The following is a 21,969-nucleotide window of genomic DNA, read 5'->3' as shown; positions in this document are numbered from 1 at the left end:
TCCCCTTACTTATTTTTTATTAAACACCACAAGTGAGTTTTCTGAACTTTTCTTTTATTCGACATAAACTTTCATCTTATTTGCAAATATAACTCAAAACAAACACATGGTCAGGTTTTTTTTACTTTAGGTGCTGACATAATGGGGCAGTAGTTTTTACAACATACCGTCTATACATCATATAGGAGTAAGTAGCTTTTACAAACATACCATAGAAAAAAAACAATACTGGTGTGGATCTTGAAACAAAACAATGGCACTGATAGGAGATATGTCAGTGCAACTTGTGAAAGATGCTATTAAATTAAAGCAGCTCAAACATGCACATTTTAGTCTGGGACTAGGATAAGCCCTGTCTGGAAAACCACCACATTAAGCTTAAAGTAATTTTTTTATTTATACAAAAATAAATAATTACATAAAATGAAATAACTAATATTTCAACGAAATCTCAAGCCAAACATTTAATACTCCCTACTGAAAAATCCAGCTAAGACCAGCATAAGATGGTATATGTTTTTTCCTGGTTTAAGGTGGCAGTTGCTGGTTTAAGCTGGTCTTCCAGCCTGGCCAGCTAGACCAGCTTAAAAAGGGACCAAAACACAGCTAGACCAGCTTGCTACACCAGCAATACCAGCTTAAACCAGCTAACCAGCTTATGCTTGTCTTAGCTGGATTTTTCAGAAGGGCTATATTTGTCCTTAATAGGTTCAATGTGGTAAGCGTGTAACCACAATTGTCAAGTTGAAAAAAGTTTTAAAGTAAAATGATTAAGATGTTAAAACTAATCATTAATACCCTCTGACCCCTGTTATTCACAAAAACAATTACATAATAATAATTTATATAGTTTGTAATAATTACATTAAATTTAATCGAGTGTGTGTTGAATCAGTTGCATGCATACATATAGCAAACACAGCTGTGTAAACGGTATGTTCCTCAATGTGAAACATTCGGTTTAAAATTGATGGTACAATGGTAATAAGTCAGACATGCAGCAGGCTGCCTGTGGTGGATGTTTAGATGGGGGAGGTTGACGAAACGCAGGGGCGTGACGCCTCGCTCTGTAGCAGGCACTCGCCTACGGGGAGAATGGGAGAGAGAAAGAAGGGGAGGGAGGAGGAACTTAAAGGAAAAAAGTTAAAATAAAAATGGCTTCCTTGTCTTTGGAGTCCACAGAACAAACGGAAAACGGTCAAACTGAATCCGCAGAAGATGAAGCCAAAGTTAAAAAGGAGACCGATCCGGACGAAGTTTCTGAACAACTGCTCCAAACCTTCCAGAACTCGTCGCTCAGTTTTTCCACCGACCAAGTCGCGTGTCTGTGCGAGGCGCTTCTGCAAGCGGGCAATGTGGATCGCCTGTGGAGATTTCTCTCCACCATCCCTCCTTCGGCCGATTTGCTACGTGGCAACGAGACCCTGCTGAAGGCCCAGGCTTTGGTCGCTTTCCACCGGGACGAATTTAAAGAGTTATATGCCATTCTGGACAGTCATGACTTCCACCCGAGTAACCATGGGTTCCTGCAAGACCTCTACTTAAAGGCGCGTTACAAGGAGGCTGAGAGGTCCCGGGGTCGCAACTTAGGGGCCGTGGATAAATATCGACTCCGAAAAAAGTTTCCCTTGCCAAAAACCATCTGGGACGGTGAGGAGACGGTGTACTGCTTCAAGGAGAAGTCGCGAAACGCTCTGAAGGAATGCTACAAGATCAACAGGTATCCCACTCCGGACGAGAAGAAAAATTTAGCCAAAGTCACCGGACTTTCTTTGACTCAAGTGAGCAACTGGTTTAAGAATCGCCGACAGAGGGACCGAACACCGTCCGGTACCAACAGCAAAAGGTAAATCCATTGCATTTCTCTTATACTGACAATATTACTGTTTTCTCACAGGCCCCAGAGAAACATTCCTGAGCAAATGCGAGTGAAGGGTTCAATAAACAAGCCTCCCTTGTTTAGCAAATTTGTGTAAACAAAGCAAAATAAAACAAAATAAAGCTTGACATCTATTAAACTGAAGCAACAGCCTCTCGCGCACTGTAACTGTTAAAATGATCGAGGATGTTACATTGTTTATCATTGTGCATCAGTATGGCCCTAGTTTGCTACATTTTATTGCAGTGCTGTGGTGGTTACAATTGTTACAAATGTTTCTCAGAAGCGCGAAGTTACTGGGAACCTGTTTGTGTTTGTAGTTTGCATACCTTTAAAGTCAAATACATGTGAAAGAAAGCCAAATGTTTGTTGTCTAGCACTATCATTGTTTCTGGCTGCCAGTTTAGTGAAGTGTTTGACAAGTCAAAATGACAAGGAGGTCTTGGAAAACAGAGCTGAAAGCATGTTGCTTTGTTGTGAAATGTGAGATAGGGGCGACAGGAGTGGCTCAGGTTTCCTGAAATACTGCACTGCAATTTCTATCTCTGTTGAGATCATGGGCAGTTGAATTACTATTAAGAGGCAAAGGTTGCCAGGAAAAAATGGCAGCAAAAATGTAATAAAAATCAAGAATAATTTGTTTGCATGTTTGATATTTTGTGTAATATTTATATTTATTTGTGAAAAAAGTGTCCATGTATCCTGTGCATTAAGAGCTACAGTGTATACTTTAGGGTTATATTATAGAAATGCTTTGATTCACACATCAGTGAATTGAACAGCTGCCCGGAATTATAATTGCTGCTATCTTATTGTAGTATGTTATTTTCACTCTTTTTATGTAAATAACATGGTTAGCTCTAGCTTTTTTTTTGAGTACATATTAGGAACCAATTAATAATCTAAGTGCAGTCAAATATTTTATAATTTATAATGATTTTGAAATTGATTTTTTAAATTTCAAATTAATATTTTGATTATGTATACATGAGAGCATATTTTTCTCACATTTTGGATCTAAACAACTGCAGAAACACTTTGACCAGTAGCCAACCATTAATATGTTAAAGGTCACGTTCTTCGTGATTGCATTTTTTAAACCCTAGTTAGTGTGTAATGTTGCTATAATAGCATAAATAATACCTGTAAAATAATAAATATCTTCTGAAGTGAAAAAATAGGTTTGTGTTCTAAAAATAACATTTTAAAGAGCACCTATTTCATTACTAAAAACAACTTTTTTTGTGTATTTGTAATAATACAATGTGTTTGCATGGTTTATAGTTAAAAAACACATTATTTTCCACATATCATACATTTTGTAGCTCCAGATTTCACTCTCTTCCTGAAACGCACAGATTTGAAAAGCTCTGTGTCCCTCATTGGCCAGCTAATCTGTAATCTTTTACGCTCCGATTGGCCTGAATACCTCTGACATCAGCTGGAAATGTGACGCTTCTTACCATGTTTAAAGATTCGGTTGCTAACAGGAGTTAACTTACAGGCTGTGAGTCCGAAGCTGGAGGAATTATAATAATGTTGTTCTTGTCTACATCACCAATCCCAGTGTGTTTGTTGTAGTTCAAGAAAAGAGATTTTCGTTGGAGACGATAACTTGTGTCATCGTTTACTTTGGTGTATGTACCTTTTGCATATTGTTAAAATGCACTAATACACACTTACACGTCAAAGGAAATTTTAAAGCATTAACCTTTAACAGTCTTCAGACAGAGCGTGAACATAAAGCACAGGACCATTTAAAACGAGCTGCCTATCAGCATGTACGGAATAGAGTAAAAATGGTCTTGGATTTTAGATCCCAGTCCACCCGTGCCTACTGATTCCAAACCCACATCCTTACTGCAAATGGCACGTTAATATTCCTCCACAAATCAAATATTAGCAGTTCATCCATCTGGTACCCACATGCGTGTATGACTCTTCTCTGGGTATCAGTCGTCTGCATGTTCACAAACTAGTCAAACTTTGACATTAGGGCAGTCATGGTCTAATCATTAGAGGGTAACTAGAAGATCGCACGGCAGCCAGTTTGCAACTTAGGGGTGCCCTTAATCAAGGCACCTTTACCCCGGATGCTGCAGGGATGGCTGCCTACTGCTTGAATGTGTTTGTGTTCATGACTTGCATTGCGTTTGTTCACTACTCACTGGGATGTGTTAAATGCAGAGATCACATTTCGCGTATGTAAAATACTGTCCTTGACAAAGATGTTACTTTACTTAATAAGCATGACCTTTTAAAAAAAAATTGTGTTATTTTTGTTCTCTCTCACCCATGTATGTTAAGGTTTGCACTCGTGTGCTATAAATATTGTTTGCTCATCTAAAACATTCCCTGGGTTTTCTTTAGAAACTGTGCCTTGACCTGTTTTAGTTTGTTATTAACTAAGCTTTACCTCACTTACAGATATTAAGAAAGATTTGGTAGAGACTATAACTTAATTGATAAATAAATAAATCCATGTAATACCTACAATGCCTACAATGTTTAATCAAGTGTAATATTTTTGTTTCTTTTTTGTAGTGAATCTGATGGAAACCACAGCACAGAAGATGAAGCGAGCAAAGGAGATCTGGAGGATATTACTGACAAACCTTGTCAAGAGATGATTTCCACTGCTTCTCTCATATCTTTTTCTGGTGCTCCTTGCAATACAGGTGGTCAGCTTATCCTTAACAGTACAGGGGGATTCCTCACAGGTTCTCATCCACTGCTGCTTAATGGGAGCCCTATACTCTCAGGGGCAGGAACAGGAGTCATCATTAATGGGTTGACACTGAGCGATGCCCACACAGTCACCCTAAGTCCTGTTACAGGAAATGCACCATTGCTACTAAATGGTGCTCAAGTTATCTCCAGAGAGGAACGTGGTGTCAATGACATGGAGGGCCAAAGCAGCCTGTCTAATGTGGTGCTGAGTCCACAAGCCAGTCTAGCAAACACAACATCTCTCTCTCTTAGTGAAGAGGCAAAAACAGCCAGCAGCAATGTTTCTCCGTTGGATTTCATCAGTCTTCCGGAGGCCTTGAAGAATCCAGACAATGTCCAGTCAGAGCCCACAAACTCTATGTCCACTTCTACCATCTCTACTTCCGTCATCTCTCCCATGCCTCATCCTTCAGTTATTTTGACTCAAAATAGTGTTCCCACATCAGCAGCTGGCTCCCTAAATTCAGTCATCTCTAGTCCCATCGTTCCACTACAGCCTACACAGCCACCAGAGATTGTTTTATTAGCGAAGACTGAGGCTCAATCGCTTTCTTCCAGCTCTATCTCCAGCCCTCAGGTGCTGTCCTTACCACAGGTGGTACCATCTATACAAGGAATCCCAGTGTCCCAACTTATGCAGCATCCATCATGTCCAGCCAGCATGTCTTCCTGTCCACAACTTGTACCGGTTTCATCTGTCAATCCACAGGTACCCCAAGGTCCCATTTCTCAGTTTCACACACAGACCTTGCACATTGCTCCCAGACTTGCTCAAACCCAGCTCCAAAATGGCTCCAACACACTAAGTACCAATACAGTTTTTTCCCTCCCCCAAATGGCAGATGGCCAACTTGCACAAGGATTTGCGTCTCAGCTAGGACAAGACTCTGCTTCAGCCACCTTCCCACAGATACAAACCTCTATGGGACCACAGGTCATTCCTATTTCCTCTCCAACTCAAGTTGTACCTGTTTCCCAGCCCAAAGACACAGGCCAGCCCCAGCTGGTCCCCCTGTCACTGCCTCAACTTATGCCTGTATCATCCATCGCAGGAACTCCCACTGGAAGCTTCACCTTCCCTCAGGTGGTCCCAGCAGCACCTTCTCTTTCCATCCCATCCCCTGGAGGTGCTTTTCAGATTCTAACATCTGGGTCTGGAGCAGGACTAAGTGTTGCCCAGGGACCAATACGTCTTAGTCCAGTAGGGCCTCCTCAGAGTGTCCCTACTGGTTCTATCCCAAGTGTTCAACTTCTGAATTCTGGAGTTTTTCAATTACCCTCTGTTTCTCCAGGTAGATGACTATATTTTTTAAGCAAATATTACTGTTGTTTCCTATAATATTCTGAAACAAAATGTTTAAATGTTACTTTTGTCCACAGGCAATATTCTCTTAGCTGGTGGAATAGGAGGGAGCCCCTTCCTAAGTGTTCAAAATGGCAAACTCATCCTAACTATTCCGGCTGGCATACAGTTCTCCAGTATGCCTGTCAAGTCCATCCCAGAAAACACAATCTCAAGCAACAGCATTATTGATCCAATATCCCCTGTAGCTCCACTTGAAAATCCACCCGCACCTGCACAATCCTCAAATTCACTACAATCATCTCCTCTGGGTCTAATTGGTTCCTCTTCCCTTTACTGCAGCCCTGAGCCTGGGACAATTGCCAACCATACCCCAGGAGCTTCTCCTAACACTCCAGACTCTTCTAGTACTCCCACTCCTACGGGCATCCTACAATCCCAGCAGACCTTCAGCCCTGATAGCATGCTGCCCCTCAGTCCAATTTGTAGTGGTGTTTCAACTGGCACACACCTCTCCCAGCCAGTCTGGAGCCTAGTGCCTCTTTCCTCCCCTGCGGGTCTGACATTATTTGACATGCGTGGTAAAGGGGATCTACCAGAGGACCCGGCTTTGTTGGGCCTACCAGGTGGAGAGTCTCTACTATTGGGGACTCCTCCTCCAGGTGAGGATGTGGAAAGAGATTCTTCGCTGGATGAGGTGGAGGAAATGGATGGGGACTCAAAAATTCTCACGCAACTTCAATCCGTCCCTGTGGATGATGAGTTGGGTTTGTAAATACAATTGTTGCGTTGATAGCCTGCAGCATGCAGTTAGACAGTGTTAAATCTAAGCCTAGAAGAGTTGCATTCAACCATGTCCCGGAAGTGGGATGAGATATGATTGATAACCTCAATGGCTTGTGAATTTCCGTACTCTACTTTGTGTAGGTTGAGGACTGCAAAGTTAAAGTATTCCACTTGATACATGGGTTGTAAAAGTACTTCCTAGGTTTTGTTGAATACACAGTTGTCTTTCGTATATTCGGAATTCAGTAAGGGCATGACAATATGAAAGTTTCAACTGTAGTGGAGGACTATGTTGAGACGCTGTTATAAGTTGTAACAGAGGACATATAACCGATATTCACCTCTTGGAAAATTACATCTAAGTTTGTGTCTAGATGTTTGCTCTGATTGTTATAAAACAGAGCCAGAGGAAAGTAACAAGGGACTGCCTGACTACCTAAGTGGTATGTCAAAGGCCATCAAAATGGTTGAATCTAATAGTGAATGAGGCATACAAGGCTTTTTGTGTGTGCCTTTTTTTGGATTACTTCTCAGTTTTATAGTTTAAACAACTATGAGCATTACTTTAATCTTAAAGAATAATAACAGTGCTATTTAATGTCTCTTACGAAAGACACTATAATAGAGGTACATGCATTCTATGATGATTACAAAACTGACCTTTTGGACTTAAAAAGGGTCCCCTGGCAACCTAAGTATAAATATAAAAAAGTCGGAACACATTTTTCTTAAAAAATCTTCTAAGGATGCACAAACAGCAAATTTTGTTTGCATTATAAAGGAGGTCAGCTTAATAACAAACCGATACATTTGGAACTAATGCAAATAATCAATATCCTGATGTCATCTGCAATGAATATACTCCATCATATCTGGATATAATAGCTGCTTTTTACAAATGTTTGCCTATAATATTGAATTTAAGTAATGGTTGTAGATGCTGCAGACCGTTGATGCAAGATCTCACAAAGTTCCGTGGGATAGTCACGGAATGTTTTGCACGGATCTCCGCATTTTTCTGTGGCCCTGCTACGGACCGTCTTTTTCCGTGGCATTCTCACGGATTGGTTACTCAACTGTTTTGTCCTGTTTTCTTACCATTGTCGCCTCGGTTTAGGGTTAGATTTACATGAAATGACATCCTTACCGAAACCCAACTCTAACCCCAAGGCAAGGCGACAATTGTTTAAAGTTTAAATCTGTTTTAAACTTTACAGACAATTGTTTAAATCTAAAAGAATAAATCAGAATAATTGGTATAAACCAATACTTAAAGTGACATACTAATGCAAACACCAAATCTAACCCTAAACCGAAGCGAAAATGGTTTGAATATAGGAAAAAGCAGTTGATTAACCAATCCGTGAGAATGCCACGGAAAAATTCTGTGACTACCCCACGGAACTTTGTGAGATCAGGTTGGATCAACAGTTTGTCGCATTACAATGTTATACAATCAAAACAGCACTCTAAATGTTTATTTTATATTCCATATGTACGGTTTTATAGTAAATTCTGAATATTGATGGTATGTTTTGCCGGCCATAAAAGATTCAGTTTACACCTTAGATAAAGTAATTGATGTTGGTTTCCATAGATAAACGATTGAGGTTTCCCAAGCATTCCAGTTCATTACTTTGGAATAAACCTAATGGCCTTTGCTGTTTTGTTTTAAGAAAATTGAAGTACTGTGGTAGTTAAAAAAATGTCTATGCAACAACATGTTTTTCCACATGAAAACTGATAGTTATAAAGCTTAACCCCAAGTTTACTGTTAAAACACCCATTTCTTACACTACAAATTTACCACATTGAAAACAATTCTTTGCCTTATATTTAGTTGAATCCACTCAGATTTTCAATTCATTTCAACTTCTTTATTTATCTTGAGTTGTTATAACTTATAAAATATAGTTGTCAACTTAATTTTATAAATTGTAGCAACTAATCTGTTGTCAAGATAAATAAGTTAAAATAACTTTTTTATTTTGGCAGCAAATAATAACGTTTTACAGTGCACGTACAACAATCTTGATTTAAAAGCCACATTTTTCATACTGAAAATATGTGCTGTTACATTGTGTGTATCACCACCACCAGATTGATTTGCTGAAAGCGGAGCACAGCTCTGTTTGTTTTGCACATTTAAGATTTTTATTCATGAAGCATTTACTTTTTTTCTTGTCCCACAAACGTTGGTGCTATTATGCAAAAGTTTGAGGAATCAGCTGTAAATCTAAGGTTTTTGTGTCATAGTAGCACATTAAGCCTGTGAGATTTTGACATGTGTCTGATACACAGATAAACTTCCGTGTCAACTCTTACCTTACGTAACCTTTGTCTTTGTGTTTAGTTTAAACCGTATTTAATGCATGTATTAATCATTTTGGGATTTTTCTGTGATAACAATCAAGCTGTTACTTCTTAGTTTAACACTACATTTTTGTGATGCAAATGTTTTTACTTTATGTAGCATCGATCACTAATTTCTGTTTCATTTATTTTTTTTCCATTAGACTTAGTATTTTACACATTTATGTTAAATAGGACTTATAACATTGATTCGCCAAAGTACCTTTAAGCACCTGGACAATGTTTTGGAAAGTAAGGGAATACGTGTGTGCATATGAAAATGTGTTTGTGCCTTTTTTATAATGTAATTATGACTGTTAATGCACAATTATATTTTAATCTTTAGTGTTTTCATTGTTTCTTTATTTCTTACATCCTTTACTTTAGACATTCAACACACTTATGTACACACAAAATATGCAGCTAATCGAACCAAAGACTTTATTCATTTCATGTAGAAAAGGGAGCTTTTTTGTCTTTATTGTAAACCTCTCTTTTTATAGAGGTGTATTTTGTATTTCTTATATATATATATTTTATTTTTTATATTCCATTTTATTATGACATGTAATAAACATCTTATATAATGCATTCTGAATGTTCTCAATGTTTGGATTTTATCTATATAGTTACAGATTTGAATTGTACATAAAAGGATCAGAATTTTTTGTCAGTATTTTCGAAAGGAAACCCACCTGTGCTAAATACATTGCACACAAATACTCTAGTTACCTTGCAGAATTTGGAAAATGCTGTATATTTTGTAATAAGCAGAGGAATTTTGAACATTAAGGTTTGTTTTTAATTTAGTCCTGCTTTGAAATGTTTACAGAGCGGTATAACAGAATTTCTTAAAATAAATAACCTAGTTTAAAAGTTTCCATACACCTGATTCTAATACTACACGAAGCTACCTGGAAAATCAATGACAGTTTCTTTGTTTTGTGATCAGTTTCTTGTTTGTCTTGAGCCATTAAACTGTTGCTTAGCATCTTCTGCATATTTGTTTGACTGTATGATGTTGAGATTCATCTTTTCACATTAAGGACTTTTTTAAGAGACTCATACACAACTATTACAATCAGGTGCACAATCGAGCATATCCATATCTGCAAAGTCAGTACTAACCAAATCTCCTAACAAATGATGGGACACTGATTTGATTAAGAAATAAGATTGCCTTCATATTTAAATGTGCTCTTTTGTGCACCTGACGTTTTCCTGGGTAACTGATACCATTACAAACAGCACTTGGGTTGAGAGGCATGCAGCCATGTGTTGGTGCATTTCAGTGTTTTTTTAACCCCTATGCTCTCCGGTTACCTGCATGAACCGAGTTGCCTGGGCGGGTCTTTGTGGCTAGAGAAGGTAAAACCTGCTAAAACAAAAAAGGTGATACACTCATCTGCTACCCTTATTGGTTAACACATCCCAAAGAACAATAGGGACCATTGTGGATCTCCATCACATGAACGGTTCTTATCAGAAGGTACTTTGTAATCGTCAAAGAAAGTGCTTGGAGATACTTAAGCTTGCTGTCATTTGCAATTGATTTAAAACTGCTACCACCTGGATTCCTTCACAAGACGTTAGGACTTTCCAGCTCGTATTCCAGGCCGTTCCACCATTCTTGGTCTGATCATGGCGATGGGCTTTTCTCCAGAGCAGGTGGCGTGTGTATGTGAGGTTCTGCTCCAGAGTGGCAGCATGGATCGCTTGACCTCATTTTTGTGCTCTTTGCCTCCCACATCCTCCACCATCTATCTGGGGACGGCGCAGAGCCAGGAGAGCGTGCTGAAGGCGCGGGCCGCCGTCGCATTCCACCACTGCCGTTTTGCAGAGCTTTATGCCTTGTTGGAGGGGAACATGTTCACTCCTCGCAGTCACCCTCTCCTACAGCAACTCTGGCTCCGGGCGCACTACATGGAGGCTGAACTGCAAAGGGGCCGTCCTCTGGGGGCTGTAGGGAAATATCGGATCCGTCGCAAATTCCCACTGCCTCGTACTATCTGGGATGGAGAAGAGACCAGCTACTGCTTCAAGGTGGTGCAGTATATATTTTTGCACAGTGAATTCGATCTTTCTTTAGAGTTACCAAACAATAGGTGCTAATTGTATTTAAGTCTGATCTTGCAAGGGTAATCTCAACTTTGTTTACGTTTGGGAGTAATCTTGCAAACATTTCTATTACATTCAAGAACTTCTGGTTGCATCTTCTGCTTTGTCCGCTCTCAGGAAAAGTCTCGCAGTGTGTTGAGAGATTGGTACTGCAGAAAGCCATACCCTTCACCACGAGAGAAACGAGATTTAGCTGCAGCCACTGGTCTCACTGCTACACAAGTCAGCAACTGGTTTAAGAACCGCCGTCAGAGGGACAGAGCTGCAACTAGCCGTCAAGGGTAGGACAAATTTTATTAGTGTCTCCCTTTACTTTTTACTGTTGAACCAATGATAGATATTTTCAAAGGTAAAGTTGTGCTTTGGGTCCATGCTGCCCTCTGCTGGTGGGTTACAAACACGAACTTGTTTTATATTTGATCAGTATTTTAATATTCTCATCTGAACTTTTTGAGCATTATCTTATGGTCTCATCAGCTAACTTTTAGAGGTTTTATATCCAGGTCATTCCTGTCTTCCAACAGAACAACATCAGCAGGAGTGTTCTTGAGCTCTGATGAGGAACTTTCTCCACCAGGCAGCCCCAGCACGCTGTATTCCTGCTCCCTGTCTGCCCACCCGCCCCCTCTACGTCACCTGGGAACAGCACAATACTAGGATACATTTAATGCATTGCAGGTTAAACTATCAGCTGTGTTAAAAGCATCGGTTCAATTTTCAATCTTAAAAGATATTAATACTATTTATACCACGGGTCTGTTGAATGCTTTGTTCTGATTGGTTGAGAAATGTTCTATGTGTGTTGATTATTTTTCTGTAAACCGCAAACCTAACCTTTTAAATGTTTTAAATATAGGCACCAGAGCAGTTTTTGTGATAACCGTGGTATAAGAGGAAAAATTTACTTCGGTCCTTTGAATTATTTGAAAATAATGCACACCCATGGGTGCGACGTGCCACATTACCAACTTGGGTGTGCATTATTTTCCAAATAATTAAACGGCCCGTTGTCAATTATTCCTTACTTAAAGTAATAAAGCCTTATATTACTTAACTAGTGCTGATGATAAACCATAAACCAGGTTTTTACATGCGAGTATAGTAAGTTGAGCTTATTTTAACAGCCTGGTGTGAAACGAGAAATGTTTGAATCCAGCTCCAGCCATCTTAATCCCACCTTAACCCCTTTCTGTAACTATTTTTCCTGTCTGCTCATATCTGTACAAAATAAATGTTATTTTTCATAATTGTTTCAAAGAAGTGCATTCATTTTGCATATTTTCTCCTTTTGACATTTGTGAGCCTATCTGTGAAATCTAATGAAGTCTCCTAATCTAATGATGAAATTAGGAGCATTAAAGATGGATTTTACACTGATTTCAATCTTTGACATGACCTTATTCAGTCAATATAAAAAATAATGTTATTTTTCACAGAATGTTCTTTACGTTATGTAGGATAATTCTTATGTAGAAAAAGGTAAATCACAAAAAAATGACTTTAGCAGGGGTTTCACAGCACTTTTATCCGAAGTTTTCGATCAAAAGCTTTAAAAGCCCTTATTTCACACAATATATTTTTGTGTTGAGTTACCATACTGTAGATCAGGGGTTTTCAAGGGGTTGGGACCAGTGATATAAGGTGGGTCGGGCAAAGTCACCTTGCTTTTGTGGTGAATGACACAAAAAAAACAGTTCAATCCGATTAAGGAGTAGCAATGAGAATGATTTTGATGTAATATACTATAAATTATTTTGTTATTTCTATTAAACTTACATTTAATTAATACAACGACAAGGAAAATAAAAACTTCTCAATCATAAATGAAGCCAACTGTGTATTATTCTCATATTTCCATTTTATATGTTGATGGGTACCGGGATAGTTTATACACTGCAAAAAAAAAAAAGATTTTCAAGAAAAAAAATTCTAATTATTTTTGTCTTTTCAGTAAAAATATCTAAAAATTCTTAAATTAAGATGCCTTTTCTTGATAAGCAAAACAACCCAAGAAAATAAGTCTAGTTTTAGACCAAAAAATAAATAAAATTTAAGTGATTTTGTGCATAAAACAAGCAAAAAAAATCTGCCAATGGGATAAGCAAAATAATCTTGAACATTTTTCTTAAACACTAAATTCAAGAAAAATTTGCTTACCCCATTGGCAGATTTTTTTGCTTGTTTTATGCACAAAATCACTTAAATATTCTTGAGTCGTTTTACTCATCAAGAAAAAGCATCTTAATTTAAGATTTTTTTTTAGATATTTTTACTGAAAAGAAGACAAAAACACTAAGAATTTTTTTTCTTGAAAATCATTTTTTGCAGTGTACCCATTTGAGTGGGTCACAAAATGAGAATTTTGGGAACCATTGCTAGAAGGTTTCAGTGGCCATAACATTAAACGAACACTTTTGTGGCCCAAACATTGCTTGCCATCTCCTCTTGTCTTTAGGAAACCAAACATTTTAATTTTTAACAAGGTATTTGTTCCAGAGGTCAATTTAGCCACTAGTCGGACCAATTAACAAAGACCAGAGGTTAACTTCAGGCCAGGGGGCGTATAACAGGTCTTAAGATATGATACGTTAAATTAGGTCAGATTCTTATCTCATCAAATCTTATCTCATCTTTAGTTAGGAAATCTTAAATCACTTGTATGTTTTTTTTTATTATTGTTTAATACCAATGCCATGCACATCATCTGTGAGTAACCATTAAAATTACGCATTTTGCAAATGCGAATTACAAAAATAAAAATAAAAACTTTTCTTCCTAAGTGCTAGAATACCACTGTATATTTCAACATTTGATAGAGACATGATAAGAAATAGATCCTGAGTCAATTGTGTAAGTCCAACACAATGTGATTGTTTCAGTTGGCTTTCATTTAAATTTTAAGTTAGGACACCTGTGAGGTTACCCTAAGTTAAGACCGTTTTTAAGATGTTCTGTCAAGATAGGATGCTTCTGTAATATCACTTTCCAATCTGCAGTTAAGATAAGATAATGCACTTAAAAACATCATTCTGTAATAGCCTTCGTCTTAAATGAGGTCCTAACTGAAATTACCATGGTTAACAAATAGTTACGATTTTTCTGTAATATGCCTCCAGGTGCGTAACCGTGACGAGCGTGTGTTCGATAAAACCATCTATACAGTAGCAGGCATTGTTAAGTTTGTATTATATTATATATTTGAACACCATATATGCCATATTGTGTGGCAAAAAAATGTAACCAGCATTTTTTCCCCTATTTTATTATGAACTGTGTGACCATTTCACATAGTTATTCAGAGTTTTAACATTATAAATTAATATACCAAGGAATTTGTCACAACATGAAATCTTTTTAATTCTCCCAATGTCAAATTTTTATGTTCTAATCTCTCTTTGATTTTTAAAGCAGTGTTTCAATAAAAAATAATCATTGGAAACTGTATAAAGATATTGTACCATAGTAGAGAATTTAAAAGGGTTCCACTTTTGAATTTAAAATCAAGTAATTGAGCTATAACAGTATTGTGGATTTTTGATACAATAATTTTTGTAACAGTGCCTCAAACAACACCCTCTAAGAGTTACATCTTTATAGGGCTTCTTCACAGCTGCCATATCATAACATTGCCCCCTTATGGCTCTTTTCTTTCTTTCTTTTTTAACACCATACCAGCTTCAAAGGCTATATTCATGGCGAGAATAAAGTATAATTAAATTATGGCTCTTTTCAGCGGAAAAATAAATGAATTATATATATCTTCAGGATGTAGCATTCACAGTCCAAATAAACACACTGCATTATATCGTGTGCCTTTTTGATTCATGGCTCATTATTATCAACTCCTACATGACACACATGATCACATGACCCATGGGAGTCATGGATATGCGAGTAAATGTCAGCTGTAGGATGAAAATGCGTTTAGAGGCTCAGGTACTCAGCTACGAATATAGCCAGGATTCTGGTAAGATTTTCCACCGTGGGTCTGTGCATCTTCTCCTCCGTGTCGTCCAGTGTGTGCCAGAACTGAGGAAATGGTGTAGGGATCAAATGGAGCACAGGTACACCTGGTGAAAAATGGGCACTGGTTCAAATTCACACCTGATATAACTTATGCAGATCATTTTACAAAAACACGTAATATGTGGGTGTGTGTGAGTACTGACCCCTGTTTAGAAATGGGATGTGGTCATCCTGCACTGGACCAAGATAAAAGTCTTTCCTGAAGTAACTTTGTTCTATTGGGTGAGATGTCAGCAAGCCCTGCTTGTGGAGTCTCTTCTCTAAAAACAAAAACAGAAAGATGCTGATAGTGCTGGCGGTCACTGTACTGCAAACAAACACAATCAAATCCGTGTTGTGCTTCTACCTGCAGCGATCAGTCGGTCAAACCATCTAGCCGTGTTATCAAAGTGACTGACAATCAATGGATCTGGCGCACCGAGCAGGTCCAATAAGACTAACAGATCCTGAAAGAAAAGGGAGAGAAGTTAAATGGCACTAGTAGCAGCATCATGTGAAAACATTTAATACATGAACAAATCAAATGCGAAGGATTATTAATAAACTGCAAGTCAATCTGGATAAAAGTGTCTAAAGGCATACGTGTAAACAGAGCTGGGCAGATTACTTATGAATTGTAATCCATTACTGATTACGAATTACATGAAAAAATTTGTAGCCAGTAATATAATCTCTTAGATTACACATCTTTGTTAACTTAATCTGCTACTTTTGGATTACATTTAGATTACTTTTGACAAATCTTATTTGATTTTAAATATATAAAAATATATTCAATTCTATTTCACCAACAAAAGTGTACGGACAGTTAATACTTCACAATACTAACAATGATTTACTTAAGTAAATAAAAACAAAAACGGCAACATTGCAAAAAACAATATTGAATTTCACGAAAACCACTGCAACAACACTGCTAGGTCTAAAATGTCACCTCACAAATAAAACTGAAGTGTTTCTTTAAACTGCGAGTTTATTTAAAATTGAAATGGTGTCTATACATCCAGTCAAGGGTGTACGTTTTTTTTTTTTTTTTTTTGCGGGACTTGTTGCAGAAATTGAGATTTATTAACTGTTTGTGTTAACCACCTATAGCGCTAAGTTTACAGAATGCAGTTGTAAAAGATTTGAATCTCATTTAAATATTAATTGGTAAATAAATGTTTAATTTAACAAGTAATACATAAACTACAAGTCACAGACGGAGGACATCAGTGGTTATATGTACATATAGATTCATTGTTTGGTCGAAATTATTGCTAGGGACAATTCAGTCTTCCCTGGATATTGGTAGGGACAACATGTCCCTAGCGTCCCTACCCAAATCAACGCCTTTGCATCCAGTGATCAAACGCTGAGTGCTGCTCCATTTTGCATCTTGTCTCATCGTTGCTTCTCTCCTGTGCGTTTCCACACCCCTCCCCCTTTCCCCCGGAAAAACTCAAACAATCACGAATGTATACAGTGAGGAAAATAAGTATTTGAACACCTTGCTATATTGCAAGTTCTCCCACTTAGAAATCATGGAGGGGTCTGTAATTGTCAGCATTGTGCATGTCCACTGTGAGAGAAATCACAATGTATTATTTTTTCAACTATTTATTTGTATGATACAGTGGCAAATAAGTATTTGAACACCTGTCTATCAGCTAGAATTCTGACCATCAAAGACCTGTTAGTCTGCCTTTAAAATGTCCACCTCCGCTCAATTTATTATCCTAAATTAGATGCACCTGTTAGCTGCATAAGTACACCTGTCCAGCCCATACAATCTGCAAGAATCCAACTACTAACATGGCCAAGACCAAAGAGCTGTCCAAAGACACTAGAGACAAAATTGTACACCTTCACAAGGCTGGGAAGGGCTACGGGGAAATTGCCAAGCAGCTTGGTGAAAAAAGGTCCACTGTTGGAGCAATCATTAGAAAATGGAAGAAGCTAAACATGACTGTCAATCTTCCTCGGACTGGGGCTCCATGCAAGATCTCACCTTGTGGGGTCTCAATGATCCTAAGAAAGATGAGAAATCAGCCCAGAACTACACGGATGAGCTGGTCAATGACCTGAAAATAGCTGGGACCACCGTTCCCAAGGTTACTGTTGGTAATGCACTAAGACGTCATGGTTTGAAATCATGCATGGCACGGAAGGTTCCCCTGCTTAAACCAGCACATGCCCAGGCCCGTCTTAAGTTTGCCAATGACCATTTGGATGATCCAGAGGAGTCATAGGAGAAAGTCATGTGGTCAGATGAGACCAAAATAAAACTTTTTGGTCATATTTCCTGTAAACGTGTTTGGAGGAAGAAGAATGATGAGTACCATCCCAAGAACACCAACCCTACTGTGAAGCATGGGGGTGGTAGCATCATGCTTGGGGGATATTTTTCTACACATGGGACAGGGCAACGGCACTGTATTAAGGAGAGGATGACCAGGGCCATGCATTGCAAGATTTTGGGGAACAACCTCCTTCCCTCAGTTAGGGCATTGAAGATGGGTTGAGGCTGGGTCTTACAACATAAAAATGACTTGAAGCACACAGCCAGGATAACCAAGGAGTAGCTCTGTAAGAAGCATATCAAGGTTCTGGCGTGGCATAACCAGTCAATAGACCTAAACCTAATAGAGAATCTTTGGAGGGAGCTCAAACTCTGTGTTTCTCAGTGACAGGCCAGAAACCTGACTGATCTAAACAAGATCCGTGTGCAGAAGTGGGCCAAAATCCCTCCTGCAGTGTGTGCAAACCTGGTGAAAAACTACAGGAAACGTTTGACCTCTGTAATTGCAAACAAAGGCTACTGTACCAAAATATTAACATTGACTTTATCAGGTGTTCAAATACTTATTTGCAGCTGTATCATACAAATAAATAGTAAAAAAAATCATACATTGTGATTTCTGGATTTTTTTTATTATGTCTTTCACAGTGGACATTTTCCTAACATGACGATTTCAGACCCCTCCATGATTTCTAAGTGGGAGAACTTGCAAAATAGCAGGGCGTTCAAATACTTATTTTCGTCACTGTACATATAGATTTATTGTTTGGTCAAAATTATTGCTAGGGACAATTCAGTGTTCCCTGGATATTGGTAGGGACAACATGTCCCTAGCGTCCCTACCCAAATCAACGCCTTTGCATCCAGTAATCAAACGCTGAGTGCTGCTCCATTTTGCATCTTGTCTTGTCGTTGCTTCTCTCCTGTGCGTTTCCCCCCTTCTCTCCCCCGGTAGGTAAATTTATTATGAAAATGTAAAAAATAGAAGATTTACAAAATTGTGAACATCATACTGCCATAGTGTGAATGATATGTAATCATGTAATCCATAAAAAAGTAACAGTAGTATGATTAAGAGTATTTTAAAATGTAGTTAATTACAAGTACTTGATTTTGATCCGTTACTACCCAGCTCTGCATGTAAATATATAAACAGAACTCATCCCAGCACACATAATCTTACCACTGCCTGAATAAGAGTGGTTTCTTTGGATCCAGGAGGATGGGGTGTTCGGTCCATGAGTTCAGCTAGGTGACGAGAACCATAAAGAGAGTCTTTGTCTGTCCATTCCTCAAACGCCTCTTCTCCATCAAAAAACACTAGCTGCAATGTCACAGCAGACCGCTAGACAACGAGAGACAGATTGTAGATGGACTGTAGTGTTATGACTTTGACAGGGATCACACAAACACATTTCACCTTATTTTTTACCCTTATTTTTACAATTTCCATTACAGACTGCTAGTAAGCATTGTTTACACTAATAGTGATAAATATCCGGATGTTATTCATTTTCATGATTTTGTGACAGCAACCAGACGATGTTCATCAAAATAACAAGCAATTAGTACACATAGTAACAACTTCTATCAATAACAAATTTGACTGATATTGTTGTCTGCCGTTTATGTGTGCCATTTGATTTACCTCCTCTTTGAGGGCTTTAAGTTGTGTGTCCAAAGCAGCTGCCAGCTCCAGGATTATAGCGCAGGGTACGGCTGAATCACTTGCACCCACAAACACCCGCTCAGGGTTTCTAGGATCTGAAGGTAAGATTTTTGAGTCGTGATGGCATGCTAGAAGCAGCCTGCGAGGAGCTGAGGGGTCCAGCACTGCCAGCACATTGGTAAAAGTCACATCACCCTTGGGTGTGGGTGAAACAAAAGTATTCTTCTCTACTGTCCATCCCGCAGAAAGTGAAGTCAGCTGGGACCGGATATGCTACGGTGTAATGAAGGATATTTATTAGGGGAGATACTTAAAGATGTGAGCATTGATGTAAGTTGAAAGTTGTTTTAAATGTTTTATGTGGGTGGGGTCATCATCACCTGCTGTATGATCTGACTGCCTGCGGTTCCAGGAACTCTCTGAATAAGCAGGGGGCGCAGATAAGTTTCCCAAAGCCGTTGTCCATTCACCTGAGCTGCAAACTTCTTGACTTGTGCCACACTGTACTTACTCGGCTTATGAGAAAGCTGCAGAAACAAAGTACATGCTGTTATACGCTGGACTGCAAGCCATCCTTCACCACCATAGTTCAACCCCCCCCCCAAAAAAAAGTAATTTGTTCAAAACCTGTCCTCTGTTGAATGCAAAGGAAGATATTCTGAGAATTGTTTTAGTGGTTTTGTGTCTGTACATTTTTGGGTAAACTATTCCATCAAAGGGGACATTTTTCACAAGGCCTTTTTAAGATGTGAAATAAATCTTTGGTGTCCCTGAGTACATATGGAAAATATTAGCTTAATACACAATATAGATAATTTATAATAGCATGTTAAAACTGTCACTTTGTATGTGTAAGCAAAATCGTGGCGTGTTACATGTGTCTTTTTAAATGTAAATGTGCTGATATCTGTACTAAACGGCAGTGCTGTGGTTGGATAGTGCAGATCTATTATCCCCTTCTGACATCACAGGGGGAGCCAAATTTCAGTTAACTATTTTTCACATGCTTGCAGAAAATTTCTTTAATTTACTGGGTTGTTCTTTTTCACATTTTATAGGTTGATACTTGATAGAAGCACTGGGGACCCAATTATAGCACTTAACCAAGGAAAAAGTCTGATTTTCATGATATGTCCCCTTTAAAAGAAACACTCTTGGTGAGCGCCACACAAAGTCGAAGACATCTATAAACTCACCCTGTCTTTAACGAGATGTCCAATATGATGCTGCTGAGTACCAGGATCTGCAGACAGGTACAGCCCGAGAAACAAGGACAGCGACAACACCCCGCACAGACACAGCAGCAGCACGCGCACCCGCGCGGCTTTCATCGAATGACACGCGGCCAGCGCGCCTCCGTCATTGGCTGTGTGCAGAGCCTTGGACCTTCGACTGTTTCTCGACATGTTTTTGTCTGAAACTCAAAAGTTTGACGGCTGACTCTCCTTCAATGATGTTGGGAGGCTCCACGGCAAATGTGTCTGCAGTTCTGGCGCTGAACGCACGCCCAAGGACACGTCAGTGTTTGAAGCGGCCAGTTTTGTCACCGGTAACGTAACTTTTTGTCACCGTGTGGCACATGCGGACACTTTATAACACACAAATCCGTCTCCGAGCATTTTAGAGCATCATATAACGTGGCATTTTTTAACACGAGTGTTGTATTATGAAATACCCGAGGGGTGTCAGGTCCTTACAGAGGTGTAAACAAGCCCCACCTGATTTTTACTCTACTAAACTCTGTTGTATTTGAATTACTAATCCAACATGCGGCGGTATATTAACTATTAAATACACACTTTTAGATTTACATTGCAAATTAACTTAAATACTTAAAAGATACACAGTACTACTCACACAGGCTTCAATTACACGTTTTGCATTCTTACGTTAGTGATGAAATCTGACGATCAACTGACCAACTCTTTCTAAAGTGCCAATAGAGTTAACTTACTGTACCTTTGCTCTATAAAGTCAACACCTACAACAGATGCTTTAATCCAGTCACTGGTTTTTTAATCTGTAAATTGTCAATTGTTTGCTATTGTTATGCATGACGATAAGTTATAAACTAAAGTATGTTACTATTGCAAGCCGGTGTCCTTCCTCCTTTTTTAATTCAGTCATTTTAATATGTGCACTGCAGTCAGTGTGCTGCAGCTTTTCTTAACTGCATTTCCGGTATGATGTCACTCCGGCTTGCTTCAATGTCATCTTAAAGGGGCAGCAACAAAAACCGCTAGCCATGTTGACATTTGTGCCTTGCTTAAAGTATACATTTTTATGTATTTTATACTGTAAGGGTAGGGCTGTATTCGTTTTGCCTTTATAACATAACCCAGTGTCTCAAGACCATTTTTTGAAGGTCTGAGTCTTGTTTTGCTGTCAAACTGGGGGTCAAGAAGACCATTGCAAATTTATAATTTTATTGTAACCAATTTGTTTAACAAGTGACCAGGGTTTTTTTAGACTGCAAGAAACACATTAGCCTTGTTTCCATTACAGGTTTGAGCAATACTTTAGTTATATTACGTAATATTTTCGAATTGTCAGTTAAGATCTATTGCGAAATGACAGCGTTTCCACTAACCGATTTGTATCAAAAAGAAATGTATGCAACTAAAGTGTAATTTTTCTTTTTGCAATATTGCACCTGCCGCACAAGCTGTTATTTTTAATCGAAGATGCAGTAGATCTGTTACCCAAGCATAGATATTTTGAGAAATGTTTGCAACCAAACCGATCAGAAGCCACATTGACATCCATAGTAGGAAAAAAGAATACAATGGAGGTCAATAGTGGTTCTGATTGGTTTGGTTTCAAAA

At 38.6% G+C, this 21,969-nt stretch overlaps 3 protein-coding genes across 3 annotated transcripts; 2 read left to right on the top strand and 1 right to left on the bottom strand.

Annotated features, from left to right (window-relative positions):
- Positions 1-120: 120 nt before the first annotated feature.
- Positions 121-6,695, top strand: six5 (SIX homeobox 5). The gene is made up of 3 exons (XM_065283056.2): positions 121-1,846; positions 4,424-5,901; positions 5,990-6,695. The coding sequence occupies exons 1-3, from the start codon at positions 1,155-1,157 to the stop codon at positions 6,685-6,687; spliced, it is 2,868 nt and encodes a 955-aa protein (XP_065139128.1). The 5' UTR covers positions 121-1,154; the 3' UTR covers positions 6,688-6,695.
- A 3,981-nt stretch (positions 6,696-10,676) lies between these two features.
- six9 (SIX homeobox 9) lies at positions 10,677-13,019 on the top strand. The gene is made up of 3 exons (XM_065279166.2): positions 10,677-11,093; positions 11,286-11,449; positions 11,672-13,019. The coding sequence occupies exons 1-3, from the start codon at positions 10,692-10,694 to the stop codon at positions 11,823-11,825; spliced, it is 720 nt and encodes a 239-aa protein (XP_065135238.2). The 5' UTR covers positions 10,677-10,691; the 3' UTR covers positions 11,826-13,019.
- Positions 13,020-13,974: 955 nt separating this feature from the next.
- On the bottom strand, positions 13,975-21,309 carry qpctla (glutaminyl-peptide cyclotransferase-like a). Its single transcript, XM_065283054.2, has 7 exons — positions 20,341-21,309; positions 19,525-19,671; positions 19,124-19,417; positions 18,659-18,820; positions 15,541-15,640; positions 15,338-15,454; positions 13,975-15,238 (listed from the first exon to the last, which is right to left on the bottom strand). Exons 1-7 carry the CDS (start codon positions 20,548-20,550, stop codon positions 15,093-15,095), a joined length of 1,176 nt encoding a protein of 391 aa, XP_065139126.1. The 5' UTR covers positions 20,551-21,309; the 3' UTR covers positions 13,975-15,092.
- Between the last annotated feature and the right edge of the window lie 660 nt (positions 21,310-21,969).

The sequence above is a fragment of the Paramisgurnus dabryanus genome, chromosome 9 (genome assembly GCF_030506205.2).
Source record: "Paramisgurnus dabryanus chromosome 9, PD_genome_1.1, whole genome shotgun sequence".
Lineage (NCBI taxonomy): Eukaryota > Metazoa > Chordata > Actinopteri > Cypriniformes > Cobitidae > Paramisgurnus > Paramisgurnus dabryanus.
This window is presented reverse-complemented; position numbering and strand designations above follow the sequence as displayed.